At 53.9% G+C, this 25,712-nt stretch overlaps 1 protein-coding gene across 7 annotated transcripts in view; it reads left to right on the top strand.

Annotated features, from left to right (window-relative positions):
• The window catches only part of ZBTB7C (zinc finger and BTB domain containing 7C), a 328,531-nt gene extending 306,459 nt beyond the window's left edge, over window positions 1-22,072 (top strand). For all 7 annotated transcript variants that reach the window (XM_033087865.1, XM_033087863.1, XM_033087864.1 and 4 more), the window contains 2 exons: window positions 6,782-8,008; window positions 18,726-22,072. In XM_033087865.1, coding sequence (XP_032943756.1) covers window positions 6,798-8,008; window positions 18,726-19,377 — 1,863 coding nt within the window. In that variant the 5' untranslated portion in view covers window positions 6,782-6,797 and the 3' untranslated portion in view covers window positions 19,378-22,072. The remainder of the gene's footprint in view (window positions 1-6,781; window positions 8,009-18,725) is intronic.
• The last annotated feature ends 3,640 nt before the right edge of the window (window positions 22,073-25,712 follow it).

Here is a 25,712-nt window from a genome sequence, read left to right as displayed (position 1 = left end):
CCCTACTTGAAACCCCGGTGGGTGGTCCTAGACCTTCTGATAAAACCAAACAAATGCGGGTGTGGGGGAGGTGGAAGTGGTGATGATGGGGGCCCGGGGGCAGACGGCCAGGCATACAGTGTAGTGCAGTGGACAGAGTCTGGGCTGCGCATCCGGAGGTCTGGGAATTCTTTCCCTTCCCTAGTGCTGTGACCTTGGGCAAGTGGGTTCACCAGTGCGAGGTTAGGTGTCTCCTCAGAAAAGCAGGCCTAATAATTCTACCCGTACCCAGGGATCCTAGGAAAATGTATGGAGAAAAGGAGACGTGAACAAGCTTTTTGAATGTAAAGCTCAATTGGCCTGTGGTACTGTTAACTGAGGACTTCAGCAGAGATCAGTGAGCAGGGCTTGAATGTCTGGTCATAGGAGAAAAACACTCAAGCCCCCAAGTGTAGGGACACTGAGAAAACCTGTCTGTGACTGGGGTGAAGACCCAGGAGTGCCTGCCCGCCGGACCTGGCTTGTGCTCTGGCCCTCACATCTTGTCCTATGGATGGGGGGACTAGGCATGGGGCGGGGAACAAAGGGGGAGCACAGTGTTGTGAGTCAGGGTGGGGCTGCATTCCAGCTGTTAGGGGACATCTGGTGGAGGAGGGAAGCTCAGAGCTCCTTTCACAGAAACCAACCAGCTCCAGGCCCTAGGCTTGAAGCGAGCTGGGGACTGTGGACTCTGTGCATGTCCTGGCAGGGTGGCAGAGTGGGGAGGCCAGCTTCATCCAGCTGTGGGCGCTCTGTTTGGGATGCTCTGGCAGGTGGGGTGCAGGCTGGAAGTTGAGGTGGCCCTGCCCAGCCTCCCAGCCCACACGTCTGGCCCCGACCTCTAGGGCAGCTGAGGCTCCAGGGCATTCTGGGGCCAAGGGGTGTGGCTGCCCTGCTTAGGGGAACTGCCAAGGGCAGGGCGGGGCGCGCCCAGCAGAGATCCTCAGGGCTGGCCAGCTGCTTGGGCCAGACCTCCCTGCCCTCGCTCCTGCCCACCACCCCCTGTTGGGTTTCAGTGCCTACACAACCACAGGGACTAAGTAAGAACCTCCTCAAAGGTTACAGGTAGCTGCTGTCCCGCCTCATTCCCAAGCCCGCTCTGCTCCTGTGCAGCCCCCCTCACCCGCACCACAGCCACTGATTCTGCCAGGTGGCTTTGAAGCTGCAGGCTGGGGGGCGGGGGGAGCGGGAAAGCTGGAGGCTGGAAACAGTGAGGCCGCTCCCAGGGTAGTAGGAGTCTGCCGGCTGGGGCCAGCCTGCCATGAGGATTTGGCAGACAGAAGCATCCTTCTGAGCCCCAGATTTGCTGAGCTGAGCAGGATTTAGGAAGGCGTTGGACTTGTGAATCATAGGAATAAAATTGTCCTGAAAGTCACACCACCAAGGCAGCTGGGGAGGACAGGAAAGAGGTGGGACTCAGAAATCAAATTCCTGTCTTGAATGTTTTCTAGCTGTGTGACTTGGGGCAAGTCCCTTAGCCTCTCTGATCCTCACCAAATGGGAATCATAATAAGGATGAAATGAATGACTGTAAGTGCCTTATGAATGACAGGGCTCTGTTCAAATGTCAGCTGTCCCCAAGGCAGAGGATTGGGGCTATCCCGCCACCTTTTGTGACTTCGAGGCTGTCTCCACTGTGTATTTGAACTGATCTCATTTATCAGGGTCTTAATGGCATCCCGGGGATGACACAGACATAAAAGAAACAGGCCCTGCCCTGAACAAGTGCAATTATTCACAGTTACTTCCCCGTTTTCCAGATAGGCAAACTGAGAACAGCAGGGGTGTATAATGTACCTATACCCCTGCACTTTACGTTCCTGGTAAAACAAGTCCTATAACATGGGTCCCCTGTTAGCTAGGCAACCCAGCACATGCCTGAGGGCATAGGCATCAGAACATGCTACTTCTAGTTCTAGCTCTGACACTGATTTGCCGTGTGACCTTTCCTCTCTGTGCCTCATTTTCCTCATCTATACAAGGAGCATAAAGTGGATACCAGCCTGGCCTGCCTCCTAGGAGTACATGAGGCAGGAGGTATGAACGGACCTTGATGCAATGCGCTACAGGTGTCAGAGGTGGCCCTGGGAGCTCGCATGGGCCGTCCTTAGTGTCTTTGCTTTCATCGTGTGGATCTCTGCAAAACTATGAGGAAGGCAAGTTGGTTCCCAGGATGGTCCCACCTCCCTCTGCTAAGACACCTATTAGGCAGAGTCTGTGCCCTTCCTGGACTTCATAATTGCTAACATTGGTTGAGCACCTACTATGTACCAGGAGGCACTTTATGTGCCTTTGCTCATTTGATCTGCACAGCAGCTCTGCGAAGTCACACTGTTATCATCCCCATTGTGCAGATGAAGAAACTGAGCTCAACGATGGAAATACCCAGTCTCAGAGGCCTCAGTGGGGGAGCCAGGTGTGTTCCCAGGCTGTCCCAGAGCAGAGGCCTCTCCCTCCATCCCTTAGCGTGGGCCCTCTCTGGTCAGATGGCTGTCAACCAACCTCAGGCACGTGCTGGCCGAGAACAGCTCCTTACGCGATCCCACTCGGGGTCCAGCGTAAATACATTTTCAGCGGGGACTCTGGAAATCCAAAGCCTTCTCCCTTCTCCCCAACAAAATCTTCTCTATCCTTCAAGCTCAGACAAGGCCCCTCTTCCTGAGGCCCCAGCCCACCGGGGTCTTGTGCCTTTCTGCCCACAGCTCTCGTTTGCTCTCAGCACTGAGCCAAACCCCCACCACCCACCGACGTGTGGGTCTCTGCTCTCTGGTGCACCTCCCTCAGCACCGACTCTGCTCAAATCTCTAAAGTAAGAGACAACTTTTTGGGGGTACGGGGGGAAATTCAAATCCTGGGCCAGACGCTTGCTGGCTTGTGGCATGGGGGCGAGTCACCCTCTGCACACCTTTTCTTTCTCCCTAAATTGGAGGTGATGCTACAAATATGTACCACTCAGAAGTGTGTTGGTTGAGAAAGGATTAGAGGTGTGATGGCTGACATGTTATAGGCACTCAGTAAATGATAGCTAGTATTGATTATTATAAATCCGGCTCGGTATGTTTGCTTCGTTTGGTGATTAGAACGGGACAAAAACAAGAACAAAACTCAAATCACACTCAAGAAACTAATACTGGAGGACTTCTAGAGCCAGGTTTCTGTCATGCATTGCTGTGGGGTGAAGGCCCTCCCACCCCTTCCGATCTCCCCACCCTGACCCTCATCCCTTCTCTGTTCCTGTCAGAGAAGCACCACCTCCTTGTCATTAGCTGGTAAACTGAGGGCAAGACCCCTTCCCTTGGTAGGGAGAGAGGGGAACTGAGGTAGACAGTTGAGCCTAGAAATGTTCTCATTTTACAGGTGAATAAACCAAGGCCAGAGATGAGAAGTGCTGCCTTTGGGCTACTTGGGGCTACTTGGACATACCTGAGCTCTAGAACCTTCTACTGAGGGCAGAGGCCCAGGGTGGCTGCGGCAGGATTCATAATCTCTGGAATGGTGACCACACCTGCAAAGGGTTCACCAGCTCTTCATTCTTCCTCTTGAACCTCCTTCTTCCATTTCTAAGCTTCTCTTCCTCTCTTTCCCTCCTGCCTCTTTTTTTCTGATTTATCTGTATATGTTTTTCTATCCCCTTTCTACCAGAGGTTCATATTTTGCATCAAGCCACTCCTGGATATTCAGAGGTGTTTGTTTGATGTGTGTGTGTGTGTGTGTGTGTGTGTGTGTGTGTGTGTGTGTGTAATTCTCTTTCCTGAGCGTGTTTTTCTTGGAGACAGAACGGCCCTGGCTTGGGCGAGGGGAGGGAGGGCCTCGCCACCCCTTTGGGACACTGCTGTCTGGGCGCTCCAGGGCACAGGAGTCTTCTTAGGATCACCAGGGAAGCTCCCAGAGAGCAGGACGGGGGCACTTCTTCCCAGAGACAATGAAACAGCAAAGGCAGCCGGGCCTCCTGCCTAGAAAAACAGCCCCCAGCTGCACAGTTACATCCCCTCCACCAGGAAAGAGACAAAGGCTCCAAACCAGGCCGCAGTGGGCAGACCAGCCTTTGAGTCCAGGGTCACCCAGGCCTGTTGCCACCTCCTTATCCCAACCCACTTTGCGCTTCTAGCTTTTGACGGTCAGGATACTGGTTATTAGATTTCCCATGACCACCAAGGATGAGATGGCCACAGGAGGCCAGAGAGCTGGAGCAGCTTCTAAAGTCTCACAGCTATGGGTTCCTGATTCCCAGTCTCAAGCCAACACGGCTGCAAAAGCATTGAGACGGGACATTTGGCCTAAGAGACAGCAGTCTCCATCCCTCAGTGAGCTGGGATGAGACGCTGACCACCAAAACCCGGTCCAATGGGTTCAGCTCCTCTATTTAAGAAGGTGGGGGGTAGCTTACGGGATTGTGGGAATTACCCTCCTCGCCCCAAAAAATAAAAAACATTTAAGAACATTTTTGTGTTTAAAGGAATAAGCAAGCAAGAAAACGTGGCTCTAATTCCCTGAGGGTTTACTTAACAGTCAAAGGGGCATTTCATTGACAGTCTTTTCAGACGAGTGGGTCCCTCTGGGGCTTCATGGGAATTAGAAAACAGTGTCATTTCCTCAATACATATTTAGTTTTTAAAGAAACTGCTAAGTTGTTTTCCAGAATGACTGTATCGTTTGCATGCCCACCAGCCATGTTTGAGGGATCCAGTTTCTCCACATCCTCGCCAGCATGTGGCGTTGCCACTCTTGGTGATTTCAGCCCCTCTGATGTGTGTAGTGATAGCTCACTCCTCTTTGGTGCATCTTGCTAGATCTTTTGCGTAGTTATGTCCCTGTAAGCTCTGTTAGGGCAGGGCTTTCTTGGTCTGCTCTCTGTGCAGCCCCAGAGCCTGGCACAGGGAGAAACCCAATGACTATTGAGGAAACGAATGCCTGGGGGGTCCCTGGCCTTTTTACAGATGAGAAGGCAGGAAAGGAATGAGGCATTCGTTCATTCTGGGAAATCTCCTGAGCACCTGCCCAGGTGGGATTGCTCAGGGATGGAGAAGGGGGGAGGGAGGAGGAGCGCCCAGGGCCCTGCCCGCCCCCCCCCCCAGGTCCCTGGGGCCTGCAGCCCTCAATGGGGCACATACGGTGGGACTGGCTCATCTCGCTCCGCCCCCCCCACTGCATCTGCCTCCCAGGGCAGAAACATCCATGAGATAAATGTGTGGGGCTCTCCAACGGTCTTCCCACTGGCACACGGGCCTTTCAGATGTTGGTTCTCTTTTTGCTTTCTCCCCACTGTACTTGCACCAGGGTAAGGACCAGACCTCTGCAAGGATTTATCCACGGGTCACGATCAAGCTCTGCCCTCAGGAGAAGGGCAGTCTGTGCTCTGGCATAGACAGTGAGGTGGCTTTTTGTCCAGGTTGAATCTGCGGGCGTTTTGCTCCCTGAAGGGAGGGCGTGCCTGTTGCCCTGTGTCCTACGCGGCTCCCTCCCGGTGGCTCCACTGGTTACACTTCATGTTTAACATGTACAACGCGGAGGTGTCTCAGAGGGGCTTCTCCCCGTGGGAGACAGGATTCCCTGAGGGTAACGGAAGCCAGACATGATCAATGACTAACGATGCACTGGAATTTAATATTGGAGTTACATGTTTATGTATAGGTGACACGGCTCACAGACATACATACATAGGGCGTCAGGATTTCAAAGGAAAAAAAGATCAAACAATGAAAGGAAACTTTCACCCACTAAGATGAAACCCGAGGAAGGTCAGAAGGCAAAACATATGCCCTAAAAATGGGCCACAAAAATGGGTCTTAAGATTCCTGGTAGCTGTACCAGCAGCGTGCTTGGGCTGCCATAACAAAGCGCCACAGACGGCGTGCCTTAAACAAGAGAATTTTGGGGGGGCACAGTTCCGGAAGCTAGAAGTCCAAGATCAAGGTGTAGGCAGGGTTGGTTTCTTCTGCGGCCTCTCTCCTTGGCTTGTAGATGGCCGTCTTCTCCCACGGTCTGCCCTCTGTGTGTCTGTGTCCTAATCTCCCTTTAGAAGGACACCAGTCATACAGCATTAGGATCCACTCAGATGACATTATTTTAACCTTAATCACCTCTTTAAAGGTCCTACCTCCGAATACAGTCACATGCTGAGACAACTGGAGGTTAGGATTTCAACCTATGAATTTGAAGGGAGACACGACTCAGCCTGTCACCGTAGCCAATAGTAGCCAAATGTTAGTGTGTTGCAGGAGTCCTAGGATTTGTGAAATAAACCAGAGCATTTTCCCAGCAGCCGCACTGAGTCATGAGAGAACAGCCCTCCTGGGGCCCTTGACCCGCAGGCGCTGTGCAAGTGCGGACGCCGTCCCGTAGCTCACAGAGCAGTTGAGTGTCATGTGTCTGTCCACTCTGCTGTCCCACCATTGCACGTTAGCAAAGTGGAATTCAGTGAAATCATGCCCACGAGAAGCTTCCACAGCCTTTGCTAAACAGCACACGCCAACTGCCCCATGAGAAGCCCAACCCCAAGTGCCGAAGGGGTCCCGGAAAAGACCCCGTGACACAGTGAAAAGCCCTTTTGTGAGCGGGGCTCTGCATGGCAGGTGGGATTTGGAAAAGCTGAGAGGGAAGACGGAGGGCTTCCTGGTGGAGGGGAAGCCTTCCGTGAAGGCGGTGGTGGTGTGGGCCAGCACGCCACCGGCCTGGCCTCCCTGGGCCAGCGTCCCAAGAGCGGGGTGTCCCTCCTGAGAGCCTGTCCTCTAACCCTGCTGTCCCTCTCTGTGTGTCCCTGCAGGGCTCTGGCTGACACCATGGCCAATGGCATTGACGAGCTCATCGGCATTCCCTTCCCCAACCACAGCAGCGAGGTCCTGTGTAGCCTGAACGAGCAGCGACATGACGGCTTGCTCTGCGACGTGCTGCTGGTGGTGCAGGAGCAGGAGTACCGCACTCACCGCTCCGTCCTGGCCGCCTGCAGCAAGTACTTCAAGAAGCTCTTCACGGCCGGCACCCTAGCCAGCCAGCCCTACGTCTACGAGATCGACTTCGTCCAGCCCGAGGCCCTGGCCGCCATCCTGGAGTTCGCCTACACCTCCACGCTCACCATCACCGCCTCCAACGTCAAGCACATTCTCAACGCGGCCCGGATGCTGGAGATCCAGTGCATCGTGAACGTGTGCCTGGAGATCATGGAGCCCGGCGGGGACGGCGCGGAGGAGGACGACAAAGAAGACGATGACGACGACGAGGACGACGAGGATGAGGACGAGGAGGAGGAAGAGGAGGAAGAGGAGGAGGAGGAGGAGGACGACGACACGGAGGATTTCGCTGATCAAGAAAACCTGCCCGACCCCCAGGACATCAACTGCCACCAAAGCCCTTCCAAGACGGACCATCTCACGGAGAAGGCCTACTCAGACACACCCAGAGACTTCCCGGACTCCTTCCAGGCCGGCAGCCCTGGCCATCTGGGCATGATCCGGGACTTCTCCATCGAGTCCCTGCTGAGGGAGAACCTGTACCCCAAAGCCAACATCCCCGACAGGAGACCCTCCTTATCTCCCTTTGCCCCAGACTTCTTCCCACACCTCTGGCCAGGGGACTTCGGTGCCTTTGCCCAGCTGCCCGAGCAGCCCATGGACAGTGGGCCGCTGGACCTGGTCATCAAGAACCGGAAGATCAAGGAGGAGGAGAAGGAGGAGCTGCCCCCACCCCCACCACCGCCCTTCCCCAACGACTTCTTCAAGGACATGTTTCCGGACCTTCCCGGGGGACCCCTGGGCCCCATCAAGGCGGAGACTGACTGTGGTGCCTACCTGCACTTCCTGAGTGCCACTCACCTGGGGGGCCTGTTCCCGCCCTGGCCGCTGGTGGAGGAGCGCAAGCTGAAGCCCAAGGCGTCCCAGCAGTGCCCCATCTGCCACAAAGTCATCATGGGCGCCGGGAAGCTGCCGCGGCACATGCGGACGCACACGGGGGAGAAGCCATACATGTGCAACATCTGCGAGGTCCGCTTCACCAGGTGCGCATTGCAGCCCCCGGGGGAGGCCTGGGGGGCCCAAGGGTGCCGGGACGGGGTCCGAGGCCGCTGGACGCCAGCAGAGAGGCGCCTGGGGGCGGGATGGAGAGAGCGGCCCAGGTCATGGGAGGAGGCCCCACTGGATCCTAGACACCCTCGGCGCTCGTTGAGAGAAGGCGAGCGAGGCGTTACTGGGGTAGTGATTCTCAAGCTCTTCCTAAGAGCCGGAATATTTTCTTACATACACTCGTAGGTGGGAGGACTAGATATAAAACAGGTCAGAGCAGAGCTGTTCTGGGTAAAGCAGAAGTGAGGGGCCCGACCGCTTGCTGCCTCGGCCTCCCTCTCCCCTTCCCCACTGGAAACCCACAGAAGCCGGTTCGAAGCTCCCCAGGGGAGTGCTGCTTCTTTATGTGATCTTAATTCAGCATGCCAGGGTCTGTCCTAGGTGTATTACATATACTCTGCCCCCAGCCGTGCCCTAGGAAGACGACAAGGTGCTGTGTGGCCTTGGTTTAGAGGAGCAATCCATTCCCCCATGGCTAGGTGCCGCGCTTACGTGCAGATGGAAACTGGCAGAGCTGGGACCCGTGTGACAGCAAAATCTGTAACCAGGAGACGACAGAGACCCCTGAGCCCTTTAAATCTCTTTAGGGTCAGACCTCGAGGATGGGCCTCCTTTTATAGTCTCCTCCTTGATTCTCCATAGTAGGAAGAGGATTCGCTTTTATGCTGTTATAAAATTTGAAATCAACACATATAAACCTTTAATCTTCCCCAGACTCCATCCCATTCCGTGAACACATGTTAGGAACCTTCTCTGTGCAGCAGCAGCTTTTGTAGTCAAAACTAATGGGTGGGGGAGTCAGATTTGTCCACTGCGAGATGGTGATGGGCCTCACGGAGCGGGGGGGGACATATAATGTTGGTGCTGTTTGTGGTCCCTGACGTGAGGCTGACCTTTCCAGCCACGTCCACAGTGGGGAGACGTCTGATGCGTGGCCTGCCATCAGGGCTTGGTGGTTTCAGTGTGTCGGATATGAACAGAGCCTGGGGGACACCTGCCCTGTGACCACGAGGTACTAGACGAGGTCCTTTCCCCACACTGCCACTGTCCCATCAAAGAACTCACCTTGAGAGACTCACACTTATGCCGGTGGTGCTGCCATCCTTGTGTATCTTCTTGGAAATTTATCGATGGGAATGGCTGGGGGCTCATTCTTTGGATTTTCTTCGGTGGACCCAAAGCTTTGGCCTTTGAGGATAGAGTGAAAATTTTTGAATCAGGTTGAATATCAAATCAGGGGCCATGTTTTCTTTTTTGGCGGGGGGTGGAAACAAGACGAGTCCTATCAAAGTCGTGAGGCCGCCTCTGTTGGGTGGCTTGAAATGCTACAGGAAGTTTCCAGTGAAGGGTATCAAACATATGTTCAGGTGACAGTGGCATTGTTACCATAGCTTGGCAGGCTCCTCTGGTGACTGCTTGGAAAGACAACACTGATTGTTTCCAAGTAGACTTGGGGTGCACGCACAGCTGCTTCTGTGAGGGAACCCCCAAACAGAATCTCTCCCCAACGCTTTGAGCTGACAGTGGAGGGAGACTCCCCAGGTGCAAAGCAGCTGGACCCCGAGTGCCCGAGATTCCCCTGCCCCCAGATGGCCCTCATTGCTGGCCCTGCCACTGTGATGCTGCTTTAGGTAATGCTGCCCCCACCTTCCCCTGATTCATTTAGCCCCACAGGGCCAGGCTAGAACCCCTGAGCAAGGCTGACAAAGCCCAAGATAGCATAAGGGAGATCAACCAGAGCGTAATCCAAAGTCAAGTACAGTTCGTTCGTCTCCAGCCTGTGAGTCCCAGCCCAGCTCCAGGGATCTGACACTCTCCACCGGCCAGGAAAGCCCGTCCCTGAGCCACCCAGTGTGCCCCCTCCTGCCATCCAGAGTCCACCACCTCCCTCGTTTCCATGCCTGTCCCCTATGCACACGGCTGCCACTGAGACACCTGTCCCTTCAGAGGAGACCCAGGTGTATGGCTTCAGTAGGATGTGGGTCTCAGGCTGCCACACCGTGAACCTGCCTGGCACCCCACGTCCCCATCTCCTTTCCCTCCCCGCCCTGCCCCTCCAGGCCTTTCCCACACATAGCGTTCTGTGAGGGTCACACCAGTCCGTGGGCTGTGCCTTCCCTAGGGAAAGTTTTCATCTCGGTCAGTCACTACGCATAGACTTCTCGCCCTCCTGACACCGGAGCATTCTCTGCGTGGGCCTCCTGGTTTGGGCAGCGATGCCAGGTGGTACAGGAGGGCTGCATTCCAGAAGCTTCCTTGCAGCACATTCCTGAGGATCACTTAGGGTGGCCTCTGTGCCTGCCGTCTCTCATCCCTCCAGGTCAGAGGAGCCAGTGGGCGGTTCCGGCCATCCCGCGGTCTGCCCTGCCCTCCCTCCGGTTTACTCAGGCCGTGCAGATGGACAGCCATCTGGGCCCCAGGCCCCTCTCCAGCTGAAGCAGCTGCATTCCAACCTCCATCAGCACCTTCCCCTCACTCGTTCCCATTGGGCTCTGACCGTCCTGGGAAAGATCAGGAAAGCTCTGGCCCCCCGACCCACCCTTTCCCCAGAGCAGAGACACTCCAGAATGGGGGAAGGCTGGAGGAGATTTTCCCGGCTTCTTTGAATAAGGGGCTGCGTTTCTCATCGTGGGCTGTGGTTATTCGTGTCGAACACCGCCCATCCCCCTAACCCCCTTCCCTGGCACATTCTTCAGAATCTCTGGTTCCTTGCTTCCCTCCTGCCCACTCCCTGGAGCTGTTCTGCAAGGATTCTTTTTGGTCTTTGGAGAGCCCCTACCCTGGTCTGTCTAGCTTGGGGTTTCCTGTGACTGCCTGTAGCCAAGTCCCCTGGCAGCCTTTCCCTGGGGACCTCCTCTGTGGCTTGCTTCCTGCAGCCACCATTCGCAACACCTTCCCTCCCTCCTCAGCTGGAAGCTCTTCAGAAGCCACTTAAAGCAGCAGCTGCTGCCTCTTTGACTCGAAATTCCCAGACTCCCTGGCAAGGCCAAGCCACTCCCTGGGACTAGGCCCCCAGAGGCCAAGGGACCCCCGACCTGCTGCCCTCAATCCTTCTCTTGGGCACTGTTTCTGTTTCTGAATCTCAGCTGAGCTTCTCTCTCTGGCCAGGTGTCCTTTCCTTTCTCCTTAATGCTGACACACCTACTGCCGTCCCTCTGGGGTGAGGTTGGAGGGGCTGACCCTCCCCCTGCAAAGTGGCCTTTGGCACAGGCTCTGAGTTACAGCTTCAGAAGCCAACTCCCAGAATGTCCACACCCGATGGGGACATCATTCCTAATGACTTCAGCAGCCACAAGAGGGGGAGGGGAGACCTGGAAGTCCTTCCAACAGAGGCCCTGTGCCCCTAAGCCTGCCTGCTGCTTTCATTCTATGGTCCTGCGAGAATAGAGATGAAGGCCTGCCCACCGTGATACTGTCTATTCCTGGGTGTCAGGACCCTCACCTGACCCTCACGCTGGCTCCAGATTTCAGCCAGTTCCACCAGTTGTCCCACCACTGATTGTTCCATACATGAAACACCCCTGCAGCCCCAAGCAGGGACTCAGACGCTTCAGCCAGCCTGTTTCTATGGCCCCGTGCTACCCCCTCCTCGCGCTGGCCATCGCATAATGACTCGGAGGACTGAGTCCCTCTGCCTATGCCGGAGTCTGTGTTTCCACTCCCCCGACGTGGTCCAACGTCACTATTTTCTTCCTGAGAAAAACTGGTGCCTATGCTGGCTGCAGAGAGACAGCTCCTGCTGCCATCAGTCCCATCAGCTCCAATTTGGGAGAGAAACAGCACCTACGGCAGAGGCAGTCTGGACCAAGAGTCCCCCAGGCCCTCCTCATCAGGATTCCTTTACCTTCTCTTCCCAGAAAGTCTGGAAGCAGGGTCAAAGGTCAGGACCACAGGGTTCGGCCAGATGTGGCTCCTAGGATAGGCCTTGAAGAACAGGGAGCAAGTGAGCCGGGGAGATGAGCAGGTGCTTGTCCTACCTGCATGCAGAGGGATGCTGCTGCACTTGGTGGGCATGTTCCCTGCCCCCCCAAACCGCAGGTGGCCCTCTGGTTGCCCCACCTGCAGCTCTCATCACCACCAAATGGGCCTGGCCCTGGGCCGTGAAGGCCTCGGAAGACTAATTCCTCCTAATTCCTCCTAATTCCTGCCACACTGTTCCCTGAAGGCAGACAGCCTGTCGGGGGAGCTCCTAAAGATCATGGCTGGGCAGCCTTCCCTCCTGCAACCCCCTGCCGCACCCCCACAGTCTGGCTGTCCGAGATGCTCCTTGAGAAGGGACCAGCCTCGAGGAACACAAATCCTATCCCGTCCCTGGCAAAGGATGGACAACCTCTACACCCTGAGAAGTCACTCTTTGGCAAGTTTCCACTGGATCCCCTACCAACATCCCCCAAAAGGCTGCAACTTCTAGTCTCCAACACCCACCTCCGGTGTGAGCCAAATGCTGACGCTTCTACAGCCGGTAGCCGTCAGCTCTCCCAACAAGGCCAGGAGCCTGATTTCTTTTTTGTTCTGTATTTTCCTTTTAGTCCTCCCATTCCTGGCAGCTCTGGGGACCTTATTAAGATAATGTAATGTCATTAGCAGTGGCAGCAGGAAGAGAAGTGGTCTCAGACCTCCTGGTTACCAAGAAGTCTGGGAAGATGGTGCTGGGAAAGCATTAGCCTGAGTGGGGGCCTGAGTGCAGGCTGAGGACCCCAGGCAAGACCCGGGGCCCTTTCCTTTCACACAGGGGGATGAGCTCATGAGGACGGCCATATCTTCCTCGAAGACGAGCTCTCCTGGCTGGAAGGGGTACTGCAGATTAAGGCTTCGGTGCATGTGACCTGGCTGGTCGCTGACAGGGCACAGGAACGAGATGGCAGACAAGGGGATGGGAGAGAGGGGAGTGTTGGACTTGCAGTTGGGGAGGTCTGAGACCTGGCCTCACACCTAGTCGTTGGTCAGTCAGTCAACAAACACGCCACGGACACCCACTCTACATTCAGTGTTGTGCCCCGAGCAGAATACCAAAGCATCCGACAGGGTCTTCTTAAAGCGGGTACCGGTACCATCCGTGCCCTGTGCTGAATGAGGGCTGAGAAAGCAGCGCCTGGCACACACACAGTACTGCCGGATGAGTGATTGTAGAGCTCAGTATCTCTCAGGGGACTGTGGCACCTCAGAAAGAGCAGTAGGGGGATAATGAGGAACCCCAGGCTCCAGGCCCGGTTCTGCGTCTACCCAGCTGTGTGACTTTGGCCAAGTCTCCTCCCCCCTCTGGGCCTCAGCTTCCCCGTGTGTAACAGGAGGGGGTTGGAGCGGGTGCTCCCTAACTAAGGTGGCTCCCAGTTTTATGACTCCATTCACATATCACTCAAGACCAGGAAAGCTCTGGACACACGACTGCACCCTCTTTGCCTTTGTTTCCTCATGAGAATGATGGAAACGCCGCCTCATCAGCTTCAGTGAGATAAGGCATTACCACCTGGTGCACGGGAGGTGCCTGACCCACGCTAACACTGAGGCATGTCCACGAGCCTGGCTTTCTTTCCTGCTCAGCCGGGGCCGTGCTGCTTGCCCTTGAATTTGCTGCCCCGTGCATCATTGCGCTGTCTGGCCCCTCACAAGACGGGGCTCCAGGAGCCAGAAACGTGGTGGGGTCTCTGGGTGGGAGGGCCCCTGAGGGAATCAAACAGCACATGCGACGCTGGCCCCTGCCCTGGAAATAACATGGTAGCCTCTGAATAGTGTTCCCATCTGCGAGGAGTACCTGGCAGGCCAAGCAGGGGCCACAGACATTGTGGACAGAGAGACGTGGCCTGCAGAGCTCACGACCTGCTGGGAGGGCAATGCTGACACTTTTGGGGCCATTAGCGGGCAGGAGAGAATGACCCTGACACTTCATCTTCTGCTGCACCCTCCTTGTCCCTCAGGTGACCTGGCTGGAGGCCCCGTGTTCAGGTCACAGGTGCTCTGGGAAGTAAGGGCAAAGGACCAAACCTGGATGGACAGGGAAGGATTTGTGGAGGACTGCCCTTGAGTTTGACCTTGAAGAGTCAGGGGGATTGGGAGTGGGAGACATTATCAGGCAGGGCAGTTTGCAGTAAACTCAGAGATGAAAGAGATGGGTGCAGGGAGGAGGAGGGCTGGAATGGGGGGCTCCCAGCTGGACAGGAGGAGCTTGCACAGCTGGATCTCTGGTGGAACCCTGAGGATGGAACTTTGGTGTCCAAACATTAACAAGATAAGCCCAGAGCGGGAGGAGCCAGAGTTTACCAAGCACTCCTCCCATAATATTACAGGCTCTGCATTGGGGTGGGGGAGGGAGGACTGGAAGTCCAGCTTGTGGCAATAGGTGTTCAAAGATGTAAAGGGGAACAGGTTAGCCGTGTGGATGCAGCACTGCCTACGGGAGAGGCGGGCGCTGGCAAAGTAGATGGAGTGATCTTTTGTCCCAGCTTTCCTGAGGTATAACTGACATATGACATTGTGTATGTTTGAGGTGTACAACGTGATGATTTGATATGTGCATGTATTGTAAACGATCACCACAATAAGGTTCGTTAACATGCATCACCTCACCTACTTACCTCTTTGGTGTAGGTGTGGTAAGAACAGTTAACGTCTACTCTCTTAGCAACTTGGAAGTATACACTACAGTCTTGCTAACTATACTGTGTTTCCCCGAAAATAAGACCAAGCCGGACCATCAGCTCTAATACGTCTTTTGGAGCAAAAATTAATATAAGACCCGGCCTTCTTTTAATGATGTAAGACCCGGCCTTATATAATATAGCATAATATAATACCGAGTCTTATATTAATTTTTGCTCCAAAAGACGCATTAGAGCTGATGGGCTGGCTAGGTCTTATTTTCGGGGAAACAGGGTAGTCACCAGGAGACCCCAGAACTTAGCCATCTTGGAACAGGAAGGCGTGAGCTTAGAAAGAGCCTTGAAAGCCATGCGAAGGGGTAAGGTAACACACAGGCCATTGGACAGGGGAAGCCTTGGAAATTGAAGCAGAACCAGCGACCTCTAGTCCTGAAGAGAAGTGACGAAGAGCTCAGTTCATGAGATTCCAGCTAGAACCCTTTCCAACAACACTCATGCTGTCTCCTAGAGCAGCTTAGATTTGTGAAGCAGGAGTAGAAGAGCCATACTATATGAAGCCAACTAGCCAGAAGCAGATTCAGTATAAGCCCATTACTCAGATGCAAACATAGAACCCCAGGTCAAAATGATGCACCCCAGCCTCCCCATTTTAGAGGTCAGAAAACTGAGGCCCAGGGCAGCTAAGGACCTGATCTAATTTTTGGAGTGTGCCTGGCACCGGGGCCCAGCCCTGCCAATGCACACGTGCATTATAACCATGTGAAAAGGTTGTTACAGGAATAAGGATGCTGTGAGCTTAGAAAACCCTTCCCTCTCTGGTCCTTGGTTTCCTCATCTTGAGAGTGAGGGATCTGGATTAGATCAGTATTTTCCAGGTCCCAGGAAGTATACTGCTAATCACGCAGGTTACAGGGCCCACCGACTCAGAACGTGTGAATGTGCTCCCGGTAAGCTAGATGCTCTCTAGGTTTGGTTTGGTTTTGTTCCAGGACTAACTTCAAATGAGCTTTGCCCACTCTACTCACCCCTCTGCCGGCTCCCATAAAAGGCCTCCTTTAGGGATAGGCCGCTCCTGCCAGGGCTGAGCTCCTCCCACCACAGGCCTCAGTCTTCTGGGCCCAGAGGCAGAAAGCTGGCTGCAAATGCCCTGTTTGGATTGTTCTGGTCTGCACTTTCTGGGGCAGCTCTTTAGGCCTCCTCCTGAGAATCCCAGGTCTGAAAATACACCCCTTTGCAACCTCAGAACAGATTATAAACAAATCACGCCCCAGACGGCCTCACTTCTCCGAGCCCCAACTCTTCCTCTAAGTGAGGAAATGTTTCCAGGAGTGTTGAGTCTACTCACACAAACCCGATGCTCTCATGAGCCCCGGACAATAGGAATTAATGTCTGGCCCTAGGTTCAGCTCTGTACAGAGAGGTTAAGTCACTTGCCTAAAGGTTACCCAGCAAGTTAGTGGTGTGTCTGCTACTGCAGCAGGGGTTCCCAGAACCCTAATGGGGATCCCCACCCCTTCACCATACCTTACCTCTGAATAACAAACTTCCAGGTCATTAAAAGGGTATATTTACCTGCCCATAGCAGGTGCTCAATGAAAGGAAGTTATAATCACCTTCTCAGCATTTCTTACACACCGGAGCCAATCACCACTGAAATGTAATTTATTTTAGATGCCCTCATGAAAAGCTTAGGAGAAGCTAGAGTCATATATATATATATCCCTCCCTTGATATCTGAAGATTTACCATTTGCATTATCCATTATTTGAGGGTGACCCCTCAGGGTCAATACCACTGATTATGTGTAAGTGATTGTGAAAAAAATCTACCTTATAATGTTGTGGTGAGGATGAATGAGGTGATATATTTAAAGCCCCACTGACAACTCTGAGCTGAGTCCTCCACCTGGTGAGGGCAGGACTCACACAGCCAGTGAGTGAGCCTAGCCGACCACCTAGCATCAGTGCTTCCATCAGAGCCTGGGTGAATGTGTGGGTCCCAAGACGTATCCCTCAGGGCTGTGCAGCATGGCTATCGGGCTACAAATGTTCTCTATCCACCTCACTCATTTCCTACTGGGGGCTGGGAGCCAACAGGCGTGAGTCCCACCCAGCTCTGCCATTAACCTCTGGGTAACCGTGGTGAGTTCCCCTCCCTAAGCCTCAGTTTGCCCACCTGCAGAGTGAAGGATTGATCAGTCTAGGCCCTGGTTCTCAAGGTGGTCCATGGAGTAGTTCCCGCAGCAGCAGCAGCTGACAACTTGTCAGAAATGCAAATTCTCTGCCCTCCCCATTCCAGACCCACTGAATCAGAATCTATGGAAGTGGGGCCCAGCACTCCGTGTTTCATCAAGCCCTGATAATGGTTCTGACGCATGCTCAAGTTTGAGACCCCCTGGCCCAGATGCCCTCTAAGGCCCCTTCCTGCTCAAACCTCCAATCACCTGGGTGAAATGAGGATTACAGGTGCCGTAAGGCAACGCTGGGGGAGAAGGGAGAAGGGAGCATGGGATGTCACAGCAGGGTGCTATGCAGCCTGGGGGTGCTGGCTGGCTGTGGGAGGGGCAGGGACATGGAAGAAAGGAGGGTCTGGTCTGCCCATCCCACTCACCACCCCACCTCCACTTCCCAGGTGCTCTCCAGCCTTCCTTTGAGCAGGTCTGTCCTCCCTGGTCCTCTTCCCCGGTTCCTACCAGTGTACACAAGAACATTCTTTCCTCTCCTGCCCTGCCCCTGGGGAACTGGTCCGAAAATGAGAGCCAGTGAGACCTCTAGTGGCCAGAGGACACCAGAAGCCCAGGGCCTGCTCCCGCTGTCCTGGGGTTATGTTGAGGGTGATTTAAATCTGGCCATTTTAGGGTGGATGCCTGAGCTCCACATCTGCTCTCACCTCAAACCCAACCCCAAAATTACAGGCAGACGTCCCACCCAAGCCACACCTGCGGGGAGGAGGTGGGAGAATGGACCCAGAGCTTCCTGGCCTGCCGGGCCTGGGCAGGGAGGACTGTAGAATGATCCTCAAGAGGCGTCCTTGCAGCCCCGCAGACTCCACCTTGGCCAGGCTGAAAGGGCCCTTTAGCTGGCTTATGCGGCGTCAGTCTTAAGGAAAACTGACCCTGACATGTCAGTTTTCCTTTCAAGGCCACCAGGAGGTGTGTCGAATCTAGCACAACACAAACCCAGATTCTCTCATCAGCTCCGAACAATAGGAATTGATGTCTGGCCCTAGGGTCAGCTCTGTGCAGAGGTTAAGTAACTTGCCTAAGGTCACCCAGCATGTTTAGTAGTGAGTGTGCAGCTGGAGCAGGGGCTCCCAACCCCCTGATGGGAGCCTCACCCCTACACCATACCTTACCTCTGAATAATACCGCTTAAACCCTGAAAAGATTTGCCCTAGATTAGGCTGCATTCTTGTTGCACCTGGCTCTTTTGTAAACCCTGGAATTGTCTGCAGACAAAGAGCAGAGCCCAGGGTTGGGATAAGAAACCACAGTGCAGGACACTTGAACCAGGTGTGCTGGCTTCTGTAGCCTCCCAGCTTAACACTGAGCACAGACAGAGCTCAACAGCCCAGGCTGGGATGGGCCCAGGGGCTCTGGTGAAAAGCACGGGACAGGACGAACCGAAGGGAAGACTGTTGCCTGGTGAGAGTGGACATGAGATTAAGGTGCAACCCAGTATCAGAGGTCATTGCCCCATCGCAGGACTAAGGACAGACTGCTGACTTGTGGGGACCTGTGTCGCCAGCAGGTCTATTCTCCAGTCCGTGAGACAGGCCCCTGACGAAGCGTAGGAGCTTCATTACTCAGAGCTCACTAGTGGAAGGGGTTCTGGAGTGGGGGAGGCCGTTCAGGACACTGCTCCTTCTCCAGCCCTCTAAGCCAGGGATAATCACATCTGTTTGGGGTGGGGCAGGTGTTGAAGGTAAATCCTAGCAGGGATGCTATAATTGGGGTTTGAGCCCACGGCGGTAGGGAGCCTTAGCAGGTCCTGGAGCCGAGGGTGAGGAGTGGCTCCTGGGGTTCCTTGCGGGGACTGACTCCAGCTCTGCCTTGCAGGCAGGACAAGCTGAAGATCCACATGCGGAAGCACACGGGGGAGCGGCCCTACCTGTGCATCCACTGCAACGCCAAGTTCGTGCACAACTACGACCTCAAGAACCACATGCGCATCCACACGGGCGTGCGGCCCTACCAGTGCGAGTTCTGCTACAAGAGTTTCACGCGCTCCGACCACCTGCACCGCCACATCAAGCGCCAGAGCTGCCGCATGGCTCGGCCCCGACGCGGCCGCAAGCCCGCCGCCTGGAGGGCAGCCAGCCTGCTCTTCGGGCCCGGAGGCCCCGCCCCGGAGAAGGCGGCCTTTGTGATGCCGCCCGCGCTGGGGGAGGTGGGGGGCCACCTGGGCGGGGCCACCGTGTGCCTGCCGGGCCCCGGCCCCTCCAAGCACTTCCTGGCGGCGCCCAAGGGCACGCTGAGCCTGCAGGAGCTCGAGCGGCAGTTCGAGGAGACGCAGATGAAGCTGTTCGGGCGCGCCCAGCTAGAGGCCGAGAGGAACGCGGGGGGCCTCTTGGCCTTCGCCCTGGCCGAGAACGTGGCTGCGGCGCGGCCCTACTTCCCTCTGCCCGACCCGTGGGCCGCGGGCCTGGCGGGCCTCCCTGGGCTCGCGGGCCTCAATCACGTGGCCTCCATGTCTGAAGCCAACAACTAGGCTGGTCCTTGTCGCTCCCGTCCACCTGCCCTGTCCCCTCTCCTTCCAGGCCTGCACTGCCCCACCCAATGGCTCTGAACTTTTCATTTCAAAATCACAAGGGAAAAATGAAACAATACATATATCATCAGCAATGGTATTTTCCGGGCCTCCTGAGGCCGCTTCGTCCCTTTGCTTGTGTCTAACTAAGATGGGTGGCCCCTCCCAGCAGGGGGCCTGCCTTCTCCCTGGCGGTCTGTCTCTCTGTCTCTCACACAGGAACTCGTGTGCCCCCGCACCTAGGAGGAGGCCCTCACTGGGTGCTCTGGAGCACTTGCGAGCTGTGCTAGGGAATGAGGCAGGGAGGAGGGGCGGAGCCTGGGGCACACACCCTGCTTGAGCCCAGGGCCCTCTGGCAGAGTCCCTGCTGGCACTGCCCTGAGGGGTCTTCTTTCCAGCCTTTAGCTGTCGGTGATCCTTATGGGAAATGCCCTGTTGGCAGGGAGGCTTCCTTGAGTCCGGAGACAGGCTTCTAGAGTCTGGGCCCATTTTTCCCTCACTGTCCTGTGACCTTGGACAGGTCCGCCCTCTGTACCCCGATGTCACCCTACTTTGAAGAGGGTTTGGTAATTTAGTTTTCCCTCTCCTGCTCACCCACCACATATACATGCCTCCAAAGACAATTTTTGTGAGGGTACCGGTAGCAGCCTTGCACTCCCCAAGTCGCTGGTGAAACCAGCTGTCCTACCAGATCTAGTTTTATCACATCCACCTGTATGTTAGCACAGGTGAGAAATGTGTCCAAACTAGACACAGGTGACAGAGAGAGCTGGGCTGGGGTTGTCCACAGGCAACTCTGGGGAACTCCACGTATTACCCCCCTCTCCTCTCTGGGCAGGTCACTGTGGATGACTCCTTAGCACTTACCCCATCTCTACACAACCCCTCCAAAGCTCCATGGAGTTTCTTGGGACTCCTAAGGCCAACAGAGAAGGGATGGGGGCCACCTCTTAACACCTAGCAGCTGCCTCCCTCCACTCCCATCCCTGGAAACAGGCAAAAACACCTGGTTGCCGAGCTTATGTGTTTGCTTTTCAAGTCGTGGGTGTCTCAGGGCTTTGGTATTGCTGGTGACTTCCCTCTCTGCTGTGTTTGAACACCCTCAACTCCTCTGCACTCCGGGGACAAAGCTGGGGTGTGAGGCTCCCCTCAGGGCGGAGAGGCCCAGCCTTGGCTCCAGTATGGGTCTGAAGGGCTCTGTGAGTTGGCGCCGTCCACACACTCTCCCTGGTTCTCGACTTTGTAGCAGGTCCTAAGATGGAAGACAGCTCTGCTGGCCCAGTGCCTTCCTGATCTCCTGTCCCCTTTCCTGTCCTTCCCTCCCTTTTCTTGCTGAGTTTCCTTTGTGTCTCAGCAGCCAGAAAAGGAGGACAGTTCATCTGCACAGATTCCCCAGGGCTGGTGTCCCCAGTCCCGGAGCTGCGGACACCAGAGACATGACTCTTCTTCTAGCCTTGGCTTCTTCCTGAGCAAACACAACAAACAAAAAGGCCAGAGAAGACACAGACTCTGTCACTCCCCCAGCTCCCCAGAAGAGACCCCTAATGCCACATGTCACCAGAGGGAATTGCTTCGGACATCCTCTTGTCTTCAGATGTCACCTGCCTGGGCAGCCGCTTCTTAGATTCCTGTCTCCATTTCAGTCACTTGCCAACATGCCATGTCCCCCCATCAGCCACGGGATTGGGGCTGACCCGTACTTTAAAAAGAAACAAGGAAAAATGAACAAATTGGAATCCGGTGGTGTTGGGGCTTTTGTTTTTATTTTGTAAAGGTAATGACTTCTTATAAACTCAATTTTTCAGATGACTGGTTAGTTCTCTTTGTTTTCTCTTGGCTGCAGTTTGGAGTTGTACATTGTAAAATATCCAAAGATGCTGAGTACTGTATGTTCAATAAGAACTTGAAGCAAATGGGTTGTGGGGTGGGGGTGTGTGTTTTGTTTTGTTTCCAGGTTTTTTTGGGGGGAGGGGAATGTTTCGATTTCCCTGTCTGTCTGTGGGAGAACTTTGGAATTTTTTCTATTTATAACTCTTTTTTTATGTGATTGATTGCTTTATGTAAAATGACACTCAACAAAGTTTGCCTTAGTGATTCAAGGGACAATCTTCCATAACTTTGGTTGCACGCCGCATCCCGCTGAGAAAAACTCTCAGCTAATTTTCTGGCCTATTTATTAAACAGTATTAATTGACTTGATTAAATTATACTGAGAGGTCGCACTTCTGTGAGAGGTGACAGCAGCAAGCCAGTCTAGACATTCGTTGTGTAAAGTTTTGACAATTGGGTGTCATAAATTCGCAATAACGTCAAAGACACCTTTACAAAAAACACACTCCCTTGACCCTTATTTAATAATTTGAAGGGCGGTGTTTTGAGTAAAAGAAACCTACGCTTGCTCAATTCCCTGGCTAAGGTTGACTTTGCCCTTCTAATTCTCATTTCAGTTGTCAGTGAGTGCTTGTGTGGTAGGAACTCAACTCTTTATAACAGTCTCGTACATTTCAGCTTTTGAGCCACTGTTTGATCGTAGGCTTTTGGGCTTCTGTGAGCCTGAGTGCAAGGTGTGTGTGTGTGTGTGTGTGCGTGTGTGTGTGTACACATGCATGTTCATGTACAGCCTGTGATGTGTGAGCAAGGGAAAGTCGCAGGGTTGCTGACTGTTTTAACACAGCCAGTCCTACCAGTTCTCTGGCATGGCGTCCAGAGTGGCCTCCAGCTGGCCTCTCTACCATCCTGGCCTCCTTCCTCTTATTCCCTGGCACTGGAGTTGGACTTCTCTTCCTTTTTCACCTGAGCCTCTTTCCCAAACGGGAAATGCTGGATCCCGAAAGAGGTAAGGAAATATATACTGTCATTGAACGGGGTCGACTCTGAACCCAGAGCACAGACTCTGACTAAAATTGTCCTTTGAACTGCGTTTTCTGGATGACTAAGGGTTAACCCAGAGCCCCTTTTCTGTTTTCACTCCCCTTTCTTGCCATGGTAAGCACTCTTACAAACCTAAGGCTGCATTCCTCGGTACAGAGGAAAGAACAAATCTGGGTTTCCAACCCAGACTCCTCCGGGCTGTGTGTCCTTAGCCTAGTGGATTCCCTACTCTGGTCTTCACTTCCACCACCTCTTATAACCAAGGAGGTTGAGTCCATCAGAGCCTCTCCGGGTTCTCCCCCCAAACACCCTCAGCAGAATGGGCCAGCCCATTGCAGAGTTGGGACTTGAACTCTAAAGAAATAGCCTGAAGTAACCTTCCCGTAACTGTAAAATTCCTCTGAAGTCTCATGTTTTGAATTTCATTCTATTACAGAATATATATGCACTTGTCTTATTATAAAAATATCATCCTGAACTATTTGTCCATTACATTACTTGCCTTTTCCCCAGAACCTTCTAGTAACATCAGAGTGTTCCTTGGCTATCCTGCAGCTTTGAGAGGCCCCACCTCATGGCTGAGGTTTAGGGATAAGCATAGCCCAGTGCCAGAAATCCGAGCTGGATACTTGTTAATATCCTACTCAGCTTGGGCATTCTAGGAGTGTTGGGTCCTCATTCTGGGGGTGGGTCAGAGATGAACATGGAAATGGGATAAGGAACTGGTCGGCGCAATGGGCCCCGACCGCTGGGTGCTCCTGAACCTCTCATGTGAGTAAAATCTCTAGTCCCGGCAAGGTGGGTGTTCCATGGAGATGCGCCAGGCATGGCCTGCTCCCTTCTGCCCCAAGGTGCTAAGGGAATTGGGGTGCTGACAGCAAAGGAGTCTTCATTAGAGGGGAGAGGGAAAGGTAGGAGGAGACCATGAAGGACAGGCCAAAGAAACGTGCATCTTAACCTGGAGAATAGGCTTAAGGAATCCATCACCTTGGAACTTCTAAAGGTCTGTCAGGTAGAGGAAGGATTTTACCAAAAGTCTGGCCAACTTGAACCAATAGGAAAGAGATTCCTGAAGGAGCTGGGTGCCCAAATGAAGAAAGATAACTCTCTAACATCTGGAGTTGTCCTAAAGAGGAATGCGATCCTTTGTGGGGGAGTGATCAATCAGTCATTGAAGGGGTTCGACATCACCTTTGAAGAAAAGGAGATCCTGCACGGAAGGAGGGCTTTCGAGATGCTTCGCTCCTTGGGTCCCTTCCATCTGATTTGTGAAAAGGAGAATATATGTTCTCTTGTGACCATGGAAGAAAGACTGTGACAAGTGAAAAAGATGAGTTGGGACAAGTTCACAAAACTCACCTTGGTGGCTTAGAGACACATGCCACCACCCACCCAGTGAACGACAGTCACTTGGGGCCAGAGAAACAGGGCTCTGTGCAGAAGAGGCCCTGACTCTTACTTTGAGACCCCAAATATGGGACAGGATAACGATAATGAGCCAACAGGCAATAAGACGGTCTCTCATGCTAGTTCTTTGTCTGAGCCCAGGGCCTGCCTGCCCGTACAGAGGAGCAGGTGGGGCCTCCAGAAGGTCTCCGCTGGCAGGGCCAAAGAGGTCCATGCCACATCCCGACAAACCACAGACCCCATCCCTCCTCTCCTGGGACCTCACCAGCTCTTCCTCCCTGAGGGTCCTCTGAGCTTACTGCAGTGGCATTTCTAGGAATGGCTCAACTGGGTGTCCCCCTGTGTGCACTTTCTCTTCTGAAAGCCAGGTGGCTTCTAAGGGAAATGGAGAGGGCGGGACAGGGCGGCCTCCTCTGCCACAGGTTCCCTCCTCTGCAGAGTCTGTCACTTTCCAGGAGCAATCGAGAGTCAGGAGGCCCTGCGGGAGGGAAAAGCAACCTGCATGCAGACTGTCAGAGGCCCCTCCAGGGACCGGGGACAAATTCTGAAATCAAGCATATTTGTATCCAGTGGCCCCACCTCCCACCTCCCCAGCGTCCCCCGTTCTCCTCCTGGTGCCCCTTCCTACCCCAGCTGCCCTTCAGGATATGGACACCCTCTCTTCTCTTTGCCCTCCCCTCTGTCCAAACCCTGACTGCCCCAGTCACGGAGGGTGGAGGTGACTCATGGGCTCCCTCTCCCGGCCTTGGCAGCGCCCTGCTCCTCCTTCAGGCTGGAAAGAAAGGCTCTGGGCCAAGCGATGTCAGGCCTCAAGCAGCAAACAAGAGGGGCAGATTTGGACAGATGGCCTTGAAATCATACCAGTGGGCAGTTACCAGCCTGCCGCGGCCTCCCAGCCCCACGCACCTCTTCCCACCCTGCCTCGGGGATGCCGGAAGCAAGCTTCTAGCCTCCTTCCCTTCTTTTAGGTTGGAAGCACCAGGACTGAGTCAAACAAGCATTTCCAGCAATGGATGGGGAGAGGATCCCCCGGGGAGGTCCCCCTCACGTCCCCTCCTCGCCCTATCCTGGGCAGGGGCTGCTGTGACCTTCAGGGGTAGCACCCAAACGGCCTAAATCAAAAAAATGTAGGCCCAGAAATGGTCTGACAAATAAGGACAAGACATCACAAATCTGGACAATCCTGGAAAACCTGGAAACTGATCACTTTATCCGCAGACACACACGCGCACACACACACACACACACACACACACAGTCATCTGACAAATGATACAGAGGCTGATGTCATCCCTCTTTGTAACAATAGGAGATTCGGTAGTGCATGGACAAGACACAGCAAAGCCATTTTCCCCACAAGTCTCCCTGCTGGAATATTTATCACACACTCATTTTCATCCTTGTGGTGCCTCTATTTAACCATGAACTCTGGCCCTGATGACAGAAGCAAAAGAATAAACAAATCATTTTCTGGGTAAGGAAGGAAGATAGAGTAAATCAGACCCCTTTCCCATGTTCCTCTAAAAAACTGATAAAATAAGCACAAACCCCGAGTAAAGTAAGTGCTTTGTGCCTTCTCAGAGGATTTTGACATCCGTTGGTCAGCTGGGTTTTAATCCTACGAGGTGCATATCATAAATACACATCCCTATTTGTATCAGTCAGAGTTCCTAGTACAACACCAGAACCCACTCCAGGTAGCTTAAGTAGAAAAGGCATTTATTAAAGGAAATTAAGTCTCTCACAGAATCTGCACAAGGGCCAAAGAGTCAGGCTTGTAGGGCCACCATGATCAGCTGAGCAGGTTATATCCTGCATGGCAAAACCACCATTTTTGAATGGGTGCCATTCACACCCTAGAAAGATTTATGTATTTGTTCTAATATACATTAGATTTGTACATCATAGCAACTTCCCAGCAGATGGCAGTAGTGTGTCTAGAAGGGGTGCCCTTGTCTAATTTGCCTGAAGTCCACCGCCTAGAAGCCGGGGAGCCAGGCACAAGCCCTCATCTCACT

Source organism: Rhinolophus ferrumequinum, chromosome 19 (assembly GCF_004115265.2).
Source record: "Rhinolophus ferrumequinum isolate MPI-CBG mRhiFer1 chromosome 19, mRhiFer1_v1.p, whole genome shotgun sequence".
Lineage (NCBI taxonomy): Eukaryota > Metazoa > Chordata > Mammalia > Chiroptera > Rhinolophidae > Rhinolophus > Rhinolophus ferrumequinum.
Note: the sequence above shows the minus strand (reverse complement) of the source record. Positions and strands in the feature narration are given on the sequence as shown.